General features: G+C 41.4%; 2 protein-coding genes and 2 long non-coding RNA genes across 4 annotated transcripts in view; all 4 read left to right on the top strand.

Annotated features, from left to right (window-relative positions):
* The first annotated feature begins 8 nt into the window (after positions 1–8).
* LOC109471998 lies at positions 9–1,467 on the top strand. Its single transcript, XR_002140335.1, has 2 exons — positions 9–119; positions 476–1,467. It is a non-coding gene; the product is annotated as an uncharacterized LOC109471998 (long non-coding RNA).
* Positions 1,468–2,954: 1,487 nt separating this feature from the next.
* On the top strand, positions 2,955–5,674 carry LOC109471822 (toxin MIT1-like). The gene is made up of 3 exons (XM_019771178.1): positions 2,955–4,108; positions 4,586–4,731; positions 5,187–5,674. Exons 1-3 carry the CDS (start codon positions 4,034–4,036, stop codon positions 5,296–5,298), a joined length of 333 nt encoding a protein of 110 aa, XP_019626737.1. The 5' UTR covers positions 2,955–4,033; the 3' UTR covers positions 5,299–5,674.
* Positions 5,675–10,132: 4,458 nt separating this feature from the next.
* Positions 10,133–12,550, top strand: LOC109471821. The gene is made up of 3 exons (XR_002140327.1): positions 10,133–10,271; positions 10,862–11,190; positions 12,537–12,550. It is a non-coding gene; the product is annotated as an uncharacterized LOC109471821 (long non-coding RNA).
* Positions 12,551–19,116: 6,566 nt separating this feature from the next.
* LOC109471863 (leucine-rich repeat protein SHOC-2-like) overlaps positions 19,117–19,237 on the top strand; it is a 6,575-nt gene continuing 6,454 nt past the window's right edge. The window contains exon 1 of the mRNA XM_019771272.1: positions 19,117–19,203. The gene's annotated coding sequence lies outside the window, so the exon portion shown is untranslated. The remainder of the gene's footprint in view (positions 19,204–19,237) is intronic.

The following is a 19,237-nucleotide window of genomic DNA, read 5'->3' as shown; positions in this document are numbered from 1 at the left end:
AAGGACAATCCTAAGGAGTTGGGATTTCCAGCACTGTCAACGCCATACAAGATCAACGGCATCCTCTGGCTATTGTCCTTCTTCTTCGTGCGAATAGTCATAACACTGTTTGTGGCTTGGTATGTTGAATTACATAATGTAAATTTAGTTTAACTTTGCAGCACTTGAATGTTGCAACAATGTGAAAATAAAGCTTGCAGTATCCTTTAGACAGGGTTCAGAACTTGAGATGCAGAACCTGTGTTGCTAAACACTAGACTGCATGTTGCTGTAACTAGTCCACTTTATGTTTGCAGGGATTTGATTTTGCTGTTGGAGGGGAAGGAGGTTTTTGTTGCTTTTTAGGTTCATGGTTTTAACAGTTAAAAAGCACATCAAAAAGATTTTGTTGTACTTTTCAAAAAGATTTTGAAGTTAGAATTGGGGTTCATTAAATTTTTTAAAGTTCCAACACTATGTCTTTTCTCAATTTCAGGTACAAGTTTGCTCCCTTGATGCTGACAAGTGAACTATATGAGCAGGTTGAAGTCATTACCCTGGTCGCTATCTTCACCGGTGGTCCATTCTTCAACATCCTCAGTGTCTACTGGTTTATCAAAATATGGCAGGGGACAATAAAAGTTCTGAAGAGTGGACAGAAAAACATCTAAACATCAAGCACCATGTTTAGTATCAGTGCTTTGTGGGAGGTTCCTTGTCTACTGCTGGTAAATGCCCTGCAGGATATCCAGGTTTAGAGGCTCTAAAGTGACGTGCATTTGATGAAATGTCAGGAATTAGAATACAATCTAAGTTAATCTGTTCTGTCCTGTCCTGTCCTGACAATAACAAGTAGCTATTTGAAGCTTACTTACCAGTCCTTTGATGGGTGAAGTCTGTAGGATCACTGTGATTTAGTCTCTTTGTAGGTCTGCTAGAAACTAAAAGGTTACACTGACCTACACAATGTTAATAAGTGTGATGCTGCTGTGCTGTTTCACCTAAGTTGGTATTTGAAACGTAACCTTGTATTGGTATGTCTACCTCAAGCATGTTAAAGATACCACTGCACTTAGTGAAATCATACTGAATGGTATTGGTGCTATTAAAAGTGTTGATGTATGATAGGATTCTGTTGCAAGTGGTAACAGTTTGCCTACTTGTTTGACCTTTTCCCGGCTGCCCTTTTCTGTCACCCATTTTGCCTTGGTGACAGCAGTAGGCAACAGGAGAGCAGTTAAATCTCTCCTTCCTGTAAACTTCTCCAAGGTCGGTGCAAACGGGTCAGATATCTGTAAGTTTTAACCTTTAGCACACTGCAGTACCATTTAGGCTACCAATGTTAAGTTGCTCAGGCTGTCAGGGTTAGTAGGGAGAGCTTTAAAAATGTTACTCAAAATGTATTTAAAACATGGAATTTAATAAGAAATACAAGATGCAATGTGGTTTTGTTCCATCTAAAACTGAACAAGAAACGTAGTGACACTACAATATTGTTAAGTATTTTTTTTGTCCTGTAGGTCATCTATTACTGGTATAGACTTACTGTGTACTCACTCACAGCATCCACTCTCAGTAGGGTCTGAGTCTTGTCGGCATCCTATGATTTTTTTATCGTTGAAAGTTTTTAACAGCTCTGCATTTCTAAGATTCACTGCTGCAGGGGCTCAAAGCTTCTTCCTGGTATCAAAAGTAATCTGACACCCAAAACTAAGATCCACAATTCCTGGAAAAGTTTTGATTTAATGCTCTAAGCCAATCCACACCTGATGTATCCAAAGGTCACCAGTGACGCAGAACTACAGTGTTGGTAGTTGTGGTGGTGCACATGTAATGCCAATGACCAAATTGATAGGTTAGTAGGCTAATCTGATGATTCTGATCCATTAGCCTGCGTGCATTTGGAAATACATGTGCTAGAATAGCTACTGTTGGTGGAACATGTGGTCGAGTAGGAGGACAGCGTTGCTTGAATGGGGTCTGAGACATAAAGTGTTGAAATATAAAGGATTTTATTAGTGCAAAGAAAAGACGAGCTAAGGCCATGTTGATTTAATTATATGGATGACATCCGCCCGCGCATTAATTTTCGTCTGTTTCCAACAAAAAGTTTTTGACCATACTGTAAATCACAAAAGGCACCTGCAAAATGAGCAAATATATGCCGTACATTGCAAAAGATAATATGTGAAAACGATACTAATGTCGTAGAATGCAAAATCGATTCCAAAGGAAAAGAAAAAGAAGTGTGAAGAAATGGAAACGAAGAGTCCATTATTCACCATACCATACCCTGTATGTTAAGTCATTTGTTCAACCTTCATGACCACATAGATTTCGTAATGAAGGCAACTTTTTTTTATTCGCACGCTCGCATCAGTTTTGGGGTTCCCAGAGGATGTCATCCATATAATCAAATCAACATGACCTAATGTCCAGCCGCTTTAAAGTCTCGGCTGGAGGTACTAGCTAGTCTGTGTGCACCTGATTAGCTTGAGTCGGCGGATAGCAGGTCCAACATGTGATATCACATTAATCTCGTCACTTGTGCCACCTGAAATGCGCGGACTCACTGTACAACTAATACACCAATGGTACAACGAGGTACATCTGTCTGGAACACCAGTCATGTTGGAAGCCTGTTGATTTACTGATACCTTTTCAGTCTAGTCCGTAAAAACACTACAAATGTCATGGCTGGGGTCACGTCACTCAAAAATTCCTATGGAATGATCATATTGTTGAAAGCAAAACTAATTGGTGGACAAAGATGGACCGTGGTGCGTGCGTATGCGTACCTGTGTGGAGTGAACATCACGGACCACTTTAAATATTTGTGTCAACCATGTTTGTGCAGTTTGCCCCCGTTCTTGATCATGTCCAGGTTGTGGTACCAGCATCATTCTTCCCTACATAAGCCATGTTGACCTAGTGATAAAATAATAAGTAAAAATACAAAAACGAACCAGAAAGGCCAAAATTTGCTCGGGAGCAAATACACCTGATTTCACGCATAGCAGCTTGTTCTGGAACTGCAGGGGCGTTAGATTAAGATTTTAAGGATTACTCAACGGTACATATAGGCTAATCGTCGTGATTTTTGGCATGTAACGTCAAGTGCTTGACATGATTAAGAAACTTTCTGAAGTGGTAAAGATACTATCTGAAGCAGTATCACACGTGTCCCATGGCATCTGTTCATAGAACAGACAAGTTCCCAAACAGTGCAGGGGTATTTGACCTACTTATTGATTGTATTCTGTTAAGTACATAAAGTACGAATGTCTGTCTGCCGTTCCATTCAAGTATGAAAGAGCTTTTTTCCCTTTTCTTTGTTCCTGTGTGGGAAAGTAAGGAGCTCCCGAGGGGCTTAGCTCGCCTAAGAGTGATTTATCCGCTAAAAGGATGCATGGCTTACCGGCCTGTCGTCGACGACTTCTCAGAAACCTTTACATCTACGTATATAACGATTATCAAACAAGAACATTTTCATCAGGTTGGTAGAAAATAGGATATTGGGATTTTCTTATACACAACCAGGTAAGCAAAGTAGGAACAATACCTGTAATTTTATGTAAGAAAATCCGAATATCTTTAGAAAAGTTTAAGGTGATTATACGGCTTGTCAAAACTCGTTCCTTCTTAATACTCCTGTGAAACCCAAGCTGCCATGTGTTAAAATCATGACAGCAGGTGGTCTCTGAAAAACAGAGCAACCATGGGAGAACTGTGCTCAATACATAATCTCTGAAAATACCCTGCCTACTTTTTTTTTATGTTGTCAAATTTTTTTATCTTCACTGTTCGTTACATTATATACCCGCGGTCTCAAAGAGCTCACTAAAGAAGTTAAATAAGTTAATTCCAAATCATCCTTGATAGTAAAGAGTGGACGCAGGAGGCAACAAAAGGTCGCTGGGAATTACCAGCCTTTCCTGATGACGTCGTTACGGACCCCACTGTGACTTCCGGGTTTGGTGTATAAAACATGGAGTGTGGTCTGCAGTGTGGTTACTTTTTGCCGTGAGCTCACGCTGATATACACATCATAGACATGTGGAGCCCGGTCTTGCTGATGGTCCTCGCTTCGGCAGCGCTAGACCACGCCGCCGGCCTTGTGGTCACAGGGGTAAGTGGCCGCTGTCCTTGGTGCTGATCAGTAAACAAGCCCTTAAGTGTAACAGCGGGCTCTGTCCTTGGTGCTGATATTGCAAACTTATTCGTTTTCAACATATTTTTGTTTCCTTTAAAACAATTCCAATGTATTCATATTTGCATTGTCGTGTATCGCGTAAGAAATGGATCGCAGTTTCAGTAAAAAAATGTAAAATCTTCAATTAGATGTAAGTTTAAAATTTCGATTTGATTTAAGACGTCTCCTGTGTGGTGGGGGTACATAGAAAAATAGCAGCGCTTGAAATACTTGCCACAACAGCGCAAAATCAAGCCGGAGTCATAAATTTGCTCGGATAATGAGTAAAGGCACCCGTGTATGAGAACACTAGTGAAGTCAGAATTCATATATGAGCTCTTCAGATAATAGATAGGAAATGAAACTTGTTTCTTGACTGAGAAAATTATCCCATGACATTTCCTCCATTTGCAGACCTGCCAGAATGACGCCCAGTGCATCGCGGCGAGGGAGGAGGCGGGTTCCTGCTGCGCGCTGTGGAGCCCGGGCTCGGACCTGCACGTCTGCAAACCCGCCGGCAGGACCGACGAACCCTGCCACGCAGCCTCCAACGTCTTACCGTGAGTTACACAACATTCACTAGCTTATCTTACCTTAAACAGTTACTAGATGGAAGGTACTCCTTTTCTGGACAGTTTTTAATGTCAATTTTCGGATTGTTGGGTTACGATATTTATTCAGGGAATGAATATTTGACGTCATTGTGTTGTATGGATGTATAGAAAAGAAGTAGCTTATACCCGACCGATTTATTGTTACCAAGGCATCTTTGCCTGGTGCTAATGTGCTAAATATGCCTATAAAATATCTATCAGACGAATATGTTAAAAATTCTACCTTAAAAATACAAAAGAGTTATGAAATAAAAAGTCCATTACTTCAACCATTAACCCTGCATTTTCAACTCCATTTAAAGCAATGCATTTATATCCATGCGATTGCCGTACTCGTTGCTATATTGAGGACTGACGTAAAGTTACCAGTGGTTGCTATAGACGCCGTTCTTCCCTTCCAGATATCCATTCAACGGGCAGAGGCGGTTCTGGAGGTGTCAGTGCGCGGAGGGACTACGTTGTGCCACCGAACCGGGCAGTTTGATCGGCCGCTGCACGTCAGCAGACAAGTGAACGGGTTCGACGTTTACATGGTACAACTGGTTTCTCTGGGAAGGAAAAGTGGCAAATGATACAAATCCGTATTCATAGCATTGCATGCCCGCGGACATATAGTACATGTATTCCCAAGATTGCATTACATATAGTACATGTATTCCCAAGATTGCATTACGGGATTCTGCGTTTACCCCGTATTAATGTATTGACAAACACTTTGTGTATGCACAGTTTGGCCATACGTCCACCCTCTTACAGCTGGTCTTGTAGGAGATTAGAAGCCAGACGTCTGGCAAACGTTTGTAAGCTTATTCATGTCAAAGAACAACTATTTATATAATGATGTATATGGTACTGGACATTTATTTGATTTCAAGAATAAAAGACTTATCCACCGAAATACACAAATCTATGTCTTTTTCTTCCTTTGGCTTTGACGACTGCTGCGTGTTCTCCTAGCCGATATCCACATGGGGGGGGGGGGGTAGTAATTGCACTATATGCAGAGTGTAAACACGAATGCGTCGGATTAACGGTGTAAACTATTCATTCATTTATTGTTTGGGCTGGCTATGAACAGTGAATATTCTCTGCTTTTCGTTTCACCGCGGCACTAGGCATGTTTATTGTTGACTTTGAAGTACTACTCGTAATGTAGTAATAATTTAAGTGGGCGATAACATTTCCTGTATAGTAAGTCAATAATATCGTTTCCTGAGTAGCTAGACCGAACACTAATGCACGTACTTTCAATGGATTTGGACACAGAACCTCGATCGGAAGCTCTTAAATGGACAGTTAAGTCCGGCATTTATAAATGTTAAAGGTTGCAGTAAGGGTTTCCTATCCAAGCCAAAGTCTAGCGAGTACCAGTAAGGTTTCTTCATTGCAAAATTCATCTTGTATGTAACACGACGGGAAATTAAAGGGAAACAAATATACTACAAATGTCAATGAATGTTGACTTAGATGTCTTGTCATAGCTCAGTGCCCAGCTTCAGTGGGTCCCGACGGTATTATTAAACCCAGCGGAATCAGCCTCAGATCGACGGATAAATAAAACAAGTCTTTGGTACGTAAAACGATAAAACAGTGGTACATTTGGGTATGCTGTTTGTCAAGAAAATAAAATTTGCTATCTATGCCGACTGTATTTTGTACTACGTAAACCACATACTTGGAATCTGATACCAATATACTTTTTCTCATAGTCAAAATGCCACGCACTGACACTTACGAATACGAACTTATGAATATGAATACTTTTCTCATAGTCAAAATACGGCTTTGTCTGTAGAGAATTAGGTATTTTGCATTGACGTCAATGGTAGATGGGTCAATGGCCTTCTTTAGAAAGCCAGTACGATTTTACGATATTTGTACTCAATAGGAAAAGTTCGGAAATTGAATTAGTCATATCTCAGTTATTACTTGATGAACTGTACACGTATAACGTATCACTGGAAATCGTTTACAATTCTACCATATTTCTCATGATCCTACATCACACGGTCGAACAACAGAGCTGACTATACAAGGGAAGCTTCAATCAGACCTTTCTGGGGGATTGTGGATACTAATAAGTAGAAGAATTAGGCAAAAAAATAGGGTCAATGAATTGGGTAGGTGAGCCGCGGTAAGGGTCTTTTCCTTATTTAGCTACATTTTCCTTTTTTTCTTCAGCCTGTTTTTAATTGGGGTGTACCAAAATAAGAAAAAGAAGGATAAAATAGACAAGGAAAATAATAGCTTTTAAACTATTTTCATTCCCTTTTGTACCTTTTCAACGTCCAAGACTGTGCCCGCATTGTAAGTCTGGCAGGGACGAACCCCATGTATAGTGGTTCAAGTTACCTCAATCATTCATCTTTTGTACTCTCCACCAGACTCGTTTTGCAGGCTGAAGTAAAAATAGTAGAAATCGGCCTAAAAGGGGATATAATTGGCCAGAAGTAGTGGCCGCCCAGATAAGCTCCATTTTCCCTGAAAAGGTACGGTGGCCCGTAAGTACAGGCATGCGTGTCTGCGCGAATACTTTCCACGTCTTTTCTTAGAGAGACTTATACTAAATACCTTCATAATGATGATACTACATCTGAGTTATGTGGTGGTGTTTTTGTTTCCATCATGCTGCTTATCCACAAAGGCCATACATTATAATATGACTTTTTTCCCTCAATCTACAAAAACATGCAGTTCTCTGAACATTGCATTACCATTTTTTTGTTAGATATGTCACTCAACAAAATTAAGCTCATTGTCAGTATATAGCTTAAACTTTACTCAGTCTGATTGAAACCAAGTCACACCAATGATGTCAATTTTCATCTGATGTATAGGCTTGGTCCGTGTTAGTTGTGTAGTATTGCAGTATTGATACAGTGTATTTTCAAGAGTTTGTATTGAGCTCACATCTTAGCTTGGTAAGTAAGTATTCGGTGGTTAGAGATGGCACTAGACTCTGAATAACCTGGCATCAATTCTTTGTGTTAAGGTTGCTTGAGCAAGGTTATTGAAGCAGATGAGCTAAGCCTTTGATGTAACTTCAGTTATGCACATCCAAAAACAACCATCAAAATGACTTGTTCTCACCTGATTGCCAAGTTTTCAAAACAATAATGGTAATTTTAAAAGAGTCTTTTTTGTGGTCAACAAGTCTAACTCCATAATCTACATATTTAACAAATTATTTCAAAGAGCACAAGATGACATCAGTAGATTGAAATTAGCTTTTCTGCTAGCAGAAATGAAACAAAGTTGTCCAATTGATGTCAGTGAGGTACAAATGTCCGTGTCACCCCAGATGTTTTCTCAAACTGTGGTCTGTTGTGTGCATGATAAATTTTGGATAAAATGATGGTTGTCAGGTGAGGTAGGTACAGCAATATCAGCCAAACTGTTTGTGCCATGGGTAGAACACAATCCTAGATTGGGACATAGGGGACACAACTTGTTGGTTAGATGTTTTTGTATACAAGTGTTGATCTGATAGTGGGTGTGTAAAGCAACATGTCAGATTTGCACTATAACATATATAGAGACTTAAAGCACTGTTGTATGTTGCTGCCAACAATATTTCTAACCTTGGTAGGGTCTGACCTCCTACTTTCTTTGGTGTAAGTCAGGGCAATTTTAGCCTGTGCCACATGTGCAAAAAAGTTTATCATTATTTTTTTAAACCAAAATATTTGAAGATGGACCCATCCAAAATTAGCAGGGCCTGGCATTTACTTGATCTATTGTTGGGAAAAATGCAAGTTTGCCCTTGGAGAAATGTTTGCTTTTAAGATGTACAAACCTGGATGTTGGCAGCTATGTAACATCTTTATAACACATTGTGATGATACTAAGTTTGTAAGTTACTATGTATTTGTCTTATTTCTAGTTTTCTCATGTAAACATGGAAAGTGTTTTGGGGAAAAGTTTGGGGACTTGTCACCAAACTAAAATTCTTCTAGCTGGAACAGATTTGATAGGTATTTAGGCCATTAGCTTTTACAAAAAAAGTGTTTTGGAAAATGGAAAGAATGTTGAGAGATTTCTATATTTCTCCATGTTTACAGGAAGCCCCAATTCGTAGTGTTGTATTTTATGTACCAATAAAAGTTTCATATGACAGTCCAGGGAACTCTGCTTTTATTGCATATGCGTAATATGAGACCAATCTATCCTGCCATTCTTGAGTTATCCTGGTGAAGAACACACATAGGCGCTGCCTAAAGTATAACCACCATTTGAGCGCCATTGACGTCATCATAATTATCATATGAATCTCGACGACCTGGTGTTGGCGGGTAAACTGAACAGGCATGCACTGTAATCCAACATGGTGGATATGAAAAGCCTCCATACTTGCTTTAGATTGTTGTTCGATAGACATGGGACTAAATATAAGCCCACTGCCCTCAAACAAGAAGAAACCCCCTTGCTCCAAAGAAGTCATCGAAGCGGCATGGAGGTAGTTCTCTCCATCTCAGGCCGAACACGGAAGCCTGCAGCCACACCTTGTCTGTCTAGACCCACGTCTAGACGTCATGTCTAGACCCGCGTCTCGCCGTACGTCGGGACAGCGCGTCTGGGTATATAAGGCCTGACGAGCAGGCCAAGCTCACTCTCGTTGAGGGTTCAGTTTACGTCCTTGTGACTATTACGCTTACGTCCTTGTGACTCTCGCTATCGACTTGCTCTCAGTCTAAAGAGAATGGCCAGAATCAACAACACCGGTGAGCCCAATTATACTTCCAGTATTGTTCGTTACACAGTTTCATCTTGCCCATAGAACGAATCCCATCAACAGAAATCGTGACTTACTCATGCCGATTGATTAGGAATGTTTTCTGGCCTGATGTCCAATCTATCTATATAGCTATCGCAGTTTGGGTCGGTACTCTTCGGGGCGTTATTTCAAATTTCCCGTGCTTTATGAAAATGTTTCAGAGGTTCGCTAGATGGCGCTAGTTATGGATCGGTCCCTCTTGTCACAAAATCCCAGTCATTTTACCAAGTGAAATACATTTGTATGTACGGAGAAATGTGTTACGTGTATACTTTGTTATGCCCCTGAAGTTTCCGTAAAATGTCATGTACTTTTCTTGCGTTTGTACATGTGTACCTAGGACATACAGGGATATCATTTATGGTTTTGGTAGCACCTACCACATTGTCAGCTGTGTTTCCGTCTTGTATATGAAACGGTCGTTGCCATTTGCGAAGGCTATATCGCTGAATGGTCGATGCTATATCATCATAATACGGCCGAAAATTTGAGCTGAGCAATGTCTATTGTGTTGAACGAAAGTTCTAAAACTTCAATGTGAATAATTGTACCAACACAGATGAGCTTTAAAATTCATGCTAATACTATTACATGCATTTGACATAACAATAATGTGCCCTTTAATAACTCTTTCTTTTCTTTATATCACCAACAGCACCGCCAGACCATCGGCGAAGAAGCTGCCGCCGCAAACGCAAACCCAACTGGTTTCGTAAGTTGATCGACTGCTTTAATATGATCTTTATCTGTCAGGACACTGTATGAAAATTTGACCAGCTGCTGCAGCAATAGGACGTTTGTATTTAACAACTAAAAGTTACATTCAGATATAAAGCCATCATGTGTAAGCTAGCCAATTTGTTTCGTGGTTTATATTTTTTGTAGTAACTGCTTTGTTCAGTCCAGTATTACATGTAATTGCTTGTGACATTGAAACTATGTAGCTAATAAGTAATGATTTTAATTTAAGTATCAACAGATTTCATGTTAGCACGCAAATGTAACATTGAATGCAAGTTGAATGCAATGATAAAAATCTTAATGTGCTGTCATGAAAGTTCAACTATATTGGTAATTACATTGTTTAACGGTAAATCATTTGTTCCAACGCAAAAGGAAAATGTTCTCACCTAGATCAGTCACTCTGGCTTCGGAGTTCCCTCAATAGACTTAACTAGTGTAGGTGGACAGCTCTATTTCAACATAGAGCATAATTGGCGCATTTTGTGTAGTGTAATTCGCTTTGATTCTACCTAATGCAGACCCTCCTAAATGTGTCCCCTTCCTGTGTTTTTCTTACAGATAGCGATCCCAGGTTTGGCTTTGCGCCTGTCCAGCCACCACCACCGGCTCGGCCCGCAGCTCCGGCCGCACCAGCGCCACCGCCTCCACCAGCAGGTCCGCCAGTGCCAGTGCCAGTGCCCGCGCCAGTGCTCGTGCCAGTGCCCGCGGCTGCGCCCTTGCCCGCGCCAGTGCCTGCACCAGTGCCTGTGCCGCCCGCTCCACCGGCTCGACGACCACCTCGAAGACTTGCACCACCGGGTGCACCTGCACCTGGTATGTGGAGGCCGCAAAGGGTTGCGGGCCTTCTATCGAGACAGGCCACAGCGGCTCTGTTTGGAGTGAAAGTGGTAAGTGTTGATATGATAAAGAAGACCATGCACTATGTATGTCTTGTCTTTCATTACCTCCATGAAATGTGTCATGGAGGTTATATTTTCAGTTGCGTTTATCTGTCCGTCTGTCCGTCTGTCCGTCTGTCCGTCTGTTGGTCAACAAGATAACTCAAGAACGCCTGGATGGATTGGTTTCATACTTGGTGTGTTGGTAGGGTGTGACAAAAACTGGAAATGATTAGATTTTGGGCCCCCTAGTGGCTTCCCTTGGTACTGCAGTGCAACTTCCGGTTTTGATATCTCGCGATCTGGACATGCTAGGGTCATGAAATTTGGATGGAAGGTAGCTCTTGTCCTCGGGAAGAAGTCACGTGAGTTTGGTCTCCCTAGCTACTTGTTCTGGAACTGCAGGGTGGTTTCTTTGAAAATCTTCGAGAGAGGATAACTGAACAACCGTTTGATGGATCATCATGATTTTTGGTATGTAGGTAGCTTAAGTGATACTTGACATAATCAAAAGATAATTATGCAAATCAGGATCTAATTTGCATAATTAATGAGGAAATTCTATAAATCAGCTGTATTTCATATTAGGGCTATAAAACTCTATAGACATATGTTAGTGAGAACGACAAGATCATTGGCAGATATCGATTATGTAAAGGAAGACCTAATTTGCATAATAAATGGCAAATTGGTACAATTTTATGGTGGTAACTGCTGGGAATTTAATACTTGCCATAATTGGAAGTTCAGTGAAGGTGAACATCACTAAACATAATTTATGTCAATCAGGACCTCATTTGCATAATTTATGAGGAAACGCTAGAATAGCCTTATTTATTAAGATAACCCTGTCATTTGGTGGAGAGTATGATCAATTGATGCAATATATGCAAATGGCCTCATATGATTTGAATATAAGCGGTGATAAATGTAAGCCAATTACAGGTGGTCATCACCATGCGTAAGATTTATGAAAACAATACACATGTCATGGAGGTATGAGATCATCGAACTCTAGTTTAATTTTTTTTCAAATTTGTCCTGCTGCCCTTTAGTAGGTAATTTTTTTCACATTCAATTTTTTAATCAGGTTATTAACGCTTGACTTCTTCTGCGCTGCTGTGACATAATTCAAATATAGTCTATAATGCATTTGGTGCATTTCGTGGTCTTTCCATAGTCTTCTACGTACATTTTCGTACACACCTCGTCTGTCTGTATGATTTTAAAGACCTGTTACGTCGATGTACTTATGTTGTGTTCAATTTAAACTCTCTCCATATATCTGAGGGATGTTTATATGTTACAAATTCCTCCGATCATGATTGTAACAACCCCCTTTTATCCCTTTCTAGCAATTGCGTCCCCCCGCAGGATGACAGCTATTACAGCACGTAATAGGTTGGCAGTGGAAGCTGCAGAAGAACGAAGGAGAGCGGTAAGTTTGGTATATATAATATACATGTAGAATTTTAGGAAGTATCGTTTTATGATCTGTGGACCACAAGTAGCAGAGAGTCTCTGCCGTCCCCATCTCTGTTATGGGTACACAATGTACATTTAACCCAGACACTCAGTCTCGTGTTCTTTCTACATTATGCCCACAGACGATATGAACTTCGGCCAGAGACCATCGGCTAGAGGGCCACCTCCGGACTACCACCATCTGGAGGGGCCCTCCACCCGGCCCCACCACCTGCCGGGGGCCTCCGGCAGACCACCAGCCGGAGAGGCCATCCACCTGCCACATCCTGCATGGCCGCTGACCACCGCGGCCAGGCTTGCACTTTCCCCGGCCCGACCACCAGCCGGGTGAGGCCCTCCGGCCCGACCACCCGCCGGAGAGGCCGTCCTCCTGCCACAGTCTGCATGGCCGCCGACCACCGCGGCCAGCGACGCCACGGTCCGACCATCGGCTTGCACTCTCCCCGGGTGACACCCTCCACCCGCCGAGTGATGCCCTCGGTCCCGACGATCTGCCGAGTGATGCCCTCCGGCACGACGATCTGCCGAGTTATGTATTTTGTGCATGTCTTTAATTTGTGATTTTGCATTTAGTTAATTTGTGATTTGTGATTTTTTGATTTTATGATCTGGTGGAAACAGACTGGGACAGACTAGTTGTAATTTCATGTCAAAAAGCAGTTACTCAAGCAACTGGATCTGATGTATGATTTTCTGATTTATGATTTTCTGATTTATGATTGTCTGATTTATGATTGTCTGGTTTATGATTTTATCTAGTTGCTTGAGTAACTTAGCATATTATTGTCTAACCTTCAGCGATGTAATTTAATAATTTATGATTTTGTAGCTGAAAAAATGTAACAGTTCCTTCTGTGTACCTGAACTACTGTTGGCAGGGATAATCACTGTTTCCTGGTTGTTGGTAAGGTGCTTGAATGTGTTTCGATGACATTCCGAGTGACATTGCTGGTGAGGGCCCCACCAGAAATATCCCTCTGAGTATCATTGCAACATATTCAACGCCTTGCAATCAACCAAGAGATTGTGGCTCTCCCTACTGACAATGCCTTGGGTAGATAGCGGGTAATTGTTAATTTTAGTGGACGGAAATTTTTCATCACAAATCATTAACTTCCTGTCATGCCTCTACCAGACTGTTCATGTTGTATGAAATAAAATACATTGTACATGTACGGAATTGACTATTCTCTTTTTAGTTTTCAGACACCCTCCACCTGCCGAGTGATGCCCTCCGGCCCGACGACCAGCCGAGTGATGCCCTCCGGCCCGACGACCTGCCGGGTTAAGTATTTTGTGCATGTCTTTAATTTGTGATTTTGCATTTAGTTAATTTGTGATTTTTTTTGTAAAATGTAAACATCTGGTGGAAACAGACTGGGACAGACTAGTTGTAATTTCATGTCAAAAAGCAGTTACTCAAGCAACTGGATCTGATTTATGATTTTCTGATTTCTGATTTTCTGATTTATGATTTTATCCAGTTGCTTGAGTAACTTAGCATATTATTGTCTAACCTTCATCGATGTAATTTAATAATTTATGATTTTATATCTGAAAAAATGTAACAGTTCCTTCTGTGTACCTGAACTATTGTTGGCAGGGATAATCACTGTTTCCTGGTTGTTGGTAAGGTGCTTGGATGTGTTTCGATGACATTCCGAGTGACATTGCTGGTGAGGCGCCCACCAGAAATATCCCTCTGAGTATCATTGGAACATATTCAAGTCGCCTTGCAAACAACCAAGAGATTGTGGCTCTCCCTACTGACAATGCCTTGGGTAGATAGCGGGTAATTGTTACATTTCTTAATTTAGTGGACGGAAATTTTTCATCACAAATCATTAACTTCCTGTCATGTCTCCACCAGACTGTTCATGTTGTGTGAAATAAGATACATCGTACATGTACGGAATTGACTATTCTCTTTTTTAGTTTTCATAGGTGAAGATCGGACAACCTCTCATCATGAAGATGGCCGCCATGCTGATGATGTCTTGCCGCCATGCTGACAATGCTTTGGGGAAGGGGTAACTGTTACTTTTCTTAGTTGAAAAAAAATTTTGCATCACAAATCATTAACTTCCTGTCATGCCTCCACCAGTACTGTTTATCTGACGAATGACTGCCTGACTGTACACGTGCTGTGTGTAAACATACATGCTGTGTGAAATAAAATACATTGTACATGTACTTGAATTGACTTTTCTCGTGTTTTTTTCTTTTCATAGGTGAAGGTGACGACATCGGACAACCTCTCATCATGAAGAACGCCATCATTTTCTGATTTGATTTTCTGATTTATGATTTTCTGATTTATGATTTTATCCAGTTGCGTGAGTAACTTAGCGTGTTATTGTCTAACCTTGTAAAAATGTAACAGTTCCTTCTGTGTACCTGAACTATTGTTGGCAGGGATAATCACTGTTTCCTGGTTGTTGGTAAGGTGCTTGAATGTGTTTCGATGACATTCCGATTGACATTGCTGGTGAGGGCCCCACCAGAAATATCCCTCTGAGTATCATTGGAACATATTCAAGTCGCCTTGCAAACAACCAAGAGATTGTGGCTCTCCCTACTGACAATGCCTTGGGTAGATAGCGGGTAATTGTTACATTTCTTAAGTTAGTGGACTGTTCATGTTGTGTGAAATAAAATACATTGTACATGTGTTTTTTGAATGAATGAATGAACCCTCTTCATTCTTGAATGCTTGTTTGGTTGTACCTTGGTAGCTATATATATAGTGTCAATGGCTTAGCCCTTATAACTAGCGTAAATACCTAGCGTAGTAGTAGTTTTTTTCCAGACAGTTGTTACCTGTCCCCTGTTACTGTATTGCAATGAGTATTATAGTTTCATATCAAAGCTTTCCTGTGAGTGTAATTAGCCCACAGGGGATAGAAGGGGAGGGGTTGTGTCAAAAGTAATAAATTTGTTAGAGATCAAACCCCCATGCACACCCTTTGGGGCCCAGAAAGGGAAGCCCAACAAGATAGCCTAACCCTAGCCTAGCCCATCTTTTCCAGATACCCTTTTCTGTACAGACGACGAAGGTATTCGCGCAGACGAGGAAGGTATTCGCGCAGGCGAGGAAGTTTTTTTCTGTGCAGGCGTGAAAGGTATTCGCGCAGACGTGGAAGGTATTCGCGCAGACGTGGAAGGTATTCGCGCAGACGTGGAAGGTATGTGCGCAGACACGCATGCCTGTACTTACGGGCCACCGTAAAAAGGAGTCTGGTGGAGACTACATCTTTTGACAGTCCCACGCGGGAATTTGTCCAGTAAAGTATAAAGAGACTAGATGGAATGCATCACAAAGGCTCCACCAACAAAATGTCTGACGTCCCACGGCACACAGTGGGCAGCATACGAACCAAAAAAGGTCTGAAATCTTGACGGTCTCGATAACGCATTTCTTTTAAATTTGAAAGCTGACGTTAATTCTTTCGACAAATCGAAAAAAAAGTTTGACAATGGTGCTCTTGGAAATGATTCTGTGTATAATGTACGTCATGTGTTTTTACATCTGGGTCATTTGCGTCAGTTTTGATCCCACGGGTACAAGCTAAAGGGATTCAAATTACCTTGATCATATTGTTCTTGATCTTGCCTACATGTATACTGTCATGGTTGTTAAGGTCAAATGACGTGGGGTTTGCCATCCTGGGGATAACTGTCTTTTCGCGTTTTCTGTCAGTTCGTTTGACCGTCTTTTCACGTTTTTTTTAATCCATCGCCATTTCCCCTCCAAAAGATATATCTTCAGCTTCTGAACAACAGTACAGAGTCTTATAGTATCATAACTAATTATATAAATAAATTTCGTAAATCTATGTTTTAATTCGAGAGTTTTAATGTTTATCCTAGTCTGATGGGGCGGGGACAGCGGTGTTTGTGGTCCACAGACTAGTAAATATCCTATTGTGTAGAATGTAGGCCAATGGGTCGCGTGTGTGAAGTCTGCATGGACCGTTGACGTCATTGCTGATCCCAATACGAACTATATGTATAGTGATTCAAATTACCTTAATCAAAAGTGTTCTTTTGATTTAACGGATTTCGCATATCAATTTGTGCATTTCAATGGTCCGTGGTTTTCGTAATTAATCCACAAGGTCTCGTTACTTTAAGCTTCAATTTTCTAACCCAGGAGAAAACAAATATGTACTTGCCTTTCCAACCGGTCCAATTGGGCGGGGGCACATATCTCTCTACTAAACAATTTCAAAGCAGACACAATACTTGAAAAGCTAGTCACATTTACCTGAAAGACTGTCAAAAGATGACTGATAGTCTTTCCTATACCTGTGACGTCCTGTGACAGCTTAGAAAACTGCAGTGCGACTTCCTATTACTTGATGTCGTAGTTGCTTCAGATGCCGTGCACGCGGTTGTGGGGTGTGGGGAGGAAGGCTACTTAATGTGTTCCCAGCGCTTCTCTGTTTTTAAAAGCACCTCAACATAGAATCGAGTTTGGGAATAACAGTCCTTGTAGGAATAATAATAACAAGAAGCCATAGGTGACAATCCTCCGTGAAATTTTATATTTTGCAACAAAAATAATCCCAAGCGTCAACGCCAGACCTACTGTGCAGACATTAGGCAACGGTTAATACAATGAGGGCGCGTCACAACCATAAAACATAAAAAGACCCAAATCCATCACTGCTCCTAGAGCGTGTAAAGATACTGTGCTTCAAGTTCGAAGTTCAGTTTAATTACACACACACAATCTTTGCATTCATATAAAGATCGGACTATCATTATCTATCATGGTCGTGTCACTAGTAACAAAGACAGCCCCACCGTCTTACCGTGCCTGTTACTTATTAAGCGCGACTGGCCATGCGGCCAGCACGCGCGAGTGTTACTGCCGCCGGTCAGATACCCGGGCAAAACCATTTCAACGACATTATAGGGATGTTTCAAAAATAAGCATTTACTCCAATATCAAAACTGCTAGGGTAAAAATAAAAAGACGTGCATCACCACGGGCATAATGGCACACCACATGCCAAATTACACAGAAATGCTACGTACGGAACAATGCGAACACCTATGGTGCCACTTATCGACCCTCCGCACGTCTGCATGAAGTTCCACCCCCCCACTGCTATTCCAAACAACGCGTTTTTCTGGACCATTCCAATTTGCCTCGTAATTGTAGGGGTGCATCTGCAATATTACATTGACCGCGAAAGCAGCAACGGCAAAAATACACATTCGTGCATCAACACGGGCATGCCCGCAGACGGCGTATAAAATTGCGTGCCGATTACACAAAGAGAACCCAGTGTTTGACTGCGAACACGAAAAACCAGCCGTTCACAACACTCCGTCCGGAGGTCCTGACCTCCTTCACGGAGTAATAAACATTGCCCGCAGAATGAAGAAGGAAAAATCAAAATTGCTTTTAGTTTACCCACTCGTTCATATAGTTTCGGCAGTCTTTGCTAACGTTGAAGTCTCTGCCATGTGGCCTGATGCATGTACATGTACTACGATAAGTGGCACTTGTACCTTGTACTTTATATCGCCAACGTATTGGGGCAAATTAAACCAAGGATGGCGACGGAATCTGAAGTAAAGACAATTGAATGAAGAGTAGTTAGTATGGGTAGGGAGTCTGGGGACTTAGATAAAATCAATAGCATACAGGTGTGTACATTGTCATCATTTGAGTCAAACCGTTACAAATCAAAATGCTCTGCCACTTAGTCAAGTTATATCTCGTCGCCTGCCCAGTGTAGCAGGGACAATTAACAGATCACCTTTTATTTTTACAAACATTCGGTGTTATAGTCTGTTATGGATGGATGCGTCACTAAATATAAAGCGCGACACAAGCAAACGCGAGTACTGTTCATGTATTCACACTATTGTTGCTTTGTGCACGGAATACCGTTGCGGAGTTTTAAGAATAGAGTTTGTTTGGTCAAGGGTAGGGGCTGCCGTGGAATTTGACCCTTAGTTCACAATAATGTTATTGTTTCGCTGGCAACATTGTAGGGCGTGATTTTTTTCCTGTAGTAAGGTCGCACCGATCTCACTGGATGCTAAAAGTAAATAGTGGTTTAATCGTGCCTTTCATGATAGGGGAAAAAGAACCTCGAAAACTATAGAGGTAACAATAGTCGGTGGATTGATGGTAAAGTTACTGAATACTAGTAGTCTAATGTAATTACGTGATCCATTTGTTTTGTCTGTAAAGTGTTTTCTATTACAATTGTATCTTAAACAAGGCCAAACTATTACATTAAGCAATGACCATAGAATTACAACACGTCAGCACACCTGCAGCTTTACCGGCGCCAGGGCCAGGTACAGTGCGTTACCGGATACCTGGTAGCCTATCCCGTAACCAAGCAGCAATTGAACAGCCAACAATAGCGTTCGCGCAAGGGTTGGATTTCTTACTCCCATTGAACTACACTAAGTCTCAATCCGTAGTCTTTCAGACGGCGACAGTGTGCAAGGCGCAACGAGCCTTGCCACTTCAACTGTGGAGTGTTGTTCGGAACTGTCTGGGTAGAGGTATGACTATGAACGTNTTACGTCCCAACGTCTG

Source organism: Branchiostoma belcheri, unplaced genomic scaffold (genome assembly GCF_001625305.1).
Source record: "Branchiostoma belcheri isolate BF01 breed outbred unplaced genomic scaffold, Haploidv18h27 scaffold26, whole genome shotgun sequence".
NCBI lineage: Eukaryota > Metazoa > Chordata > Leptocardii > Amphioxiformes > Branchiostomatidae > Branchiostoma > Branchiostoma belcheri.
Note: the sequence above shows the minus strand (reverse complement) of the source record. Positions and strands in the feature narration are given on the sequence as shown.

Coding starts and splice junctions, on each gene's coding strand:
- LOC109471822 (XM_019771178.1), top strand. CDS start 4,034: ATGTGGAGCCCGGTCTTGCTGATGGTCCTCGCTTCGGCAGCGCTAGAC. Junction 4,109..4,585: donor CCGGCCTTGTGGTCACAGGG/GTAAGTGGCCGC, acceptor CTCCATTTGCAG/ACCTGCCAGAATGACGCCCA. Junction 4,732..5,186: donor GCAGCCTCCAACGTCTTACC/GTGAGTTACACA, acceptor CTTCCCTTCCAG/ATATCCATTCAACGGGCAGA.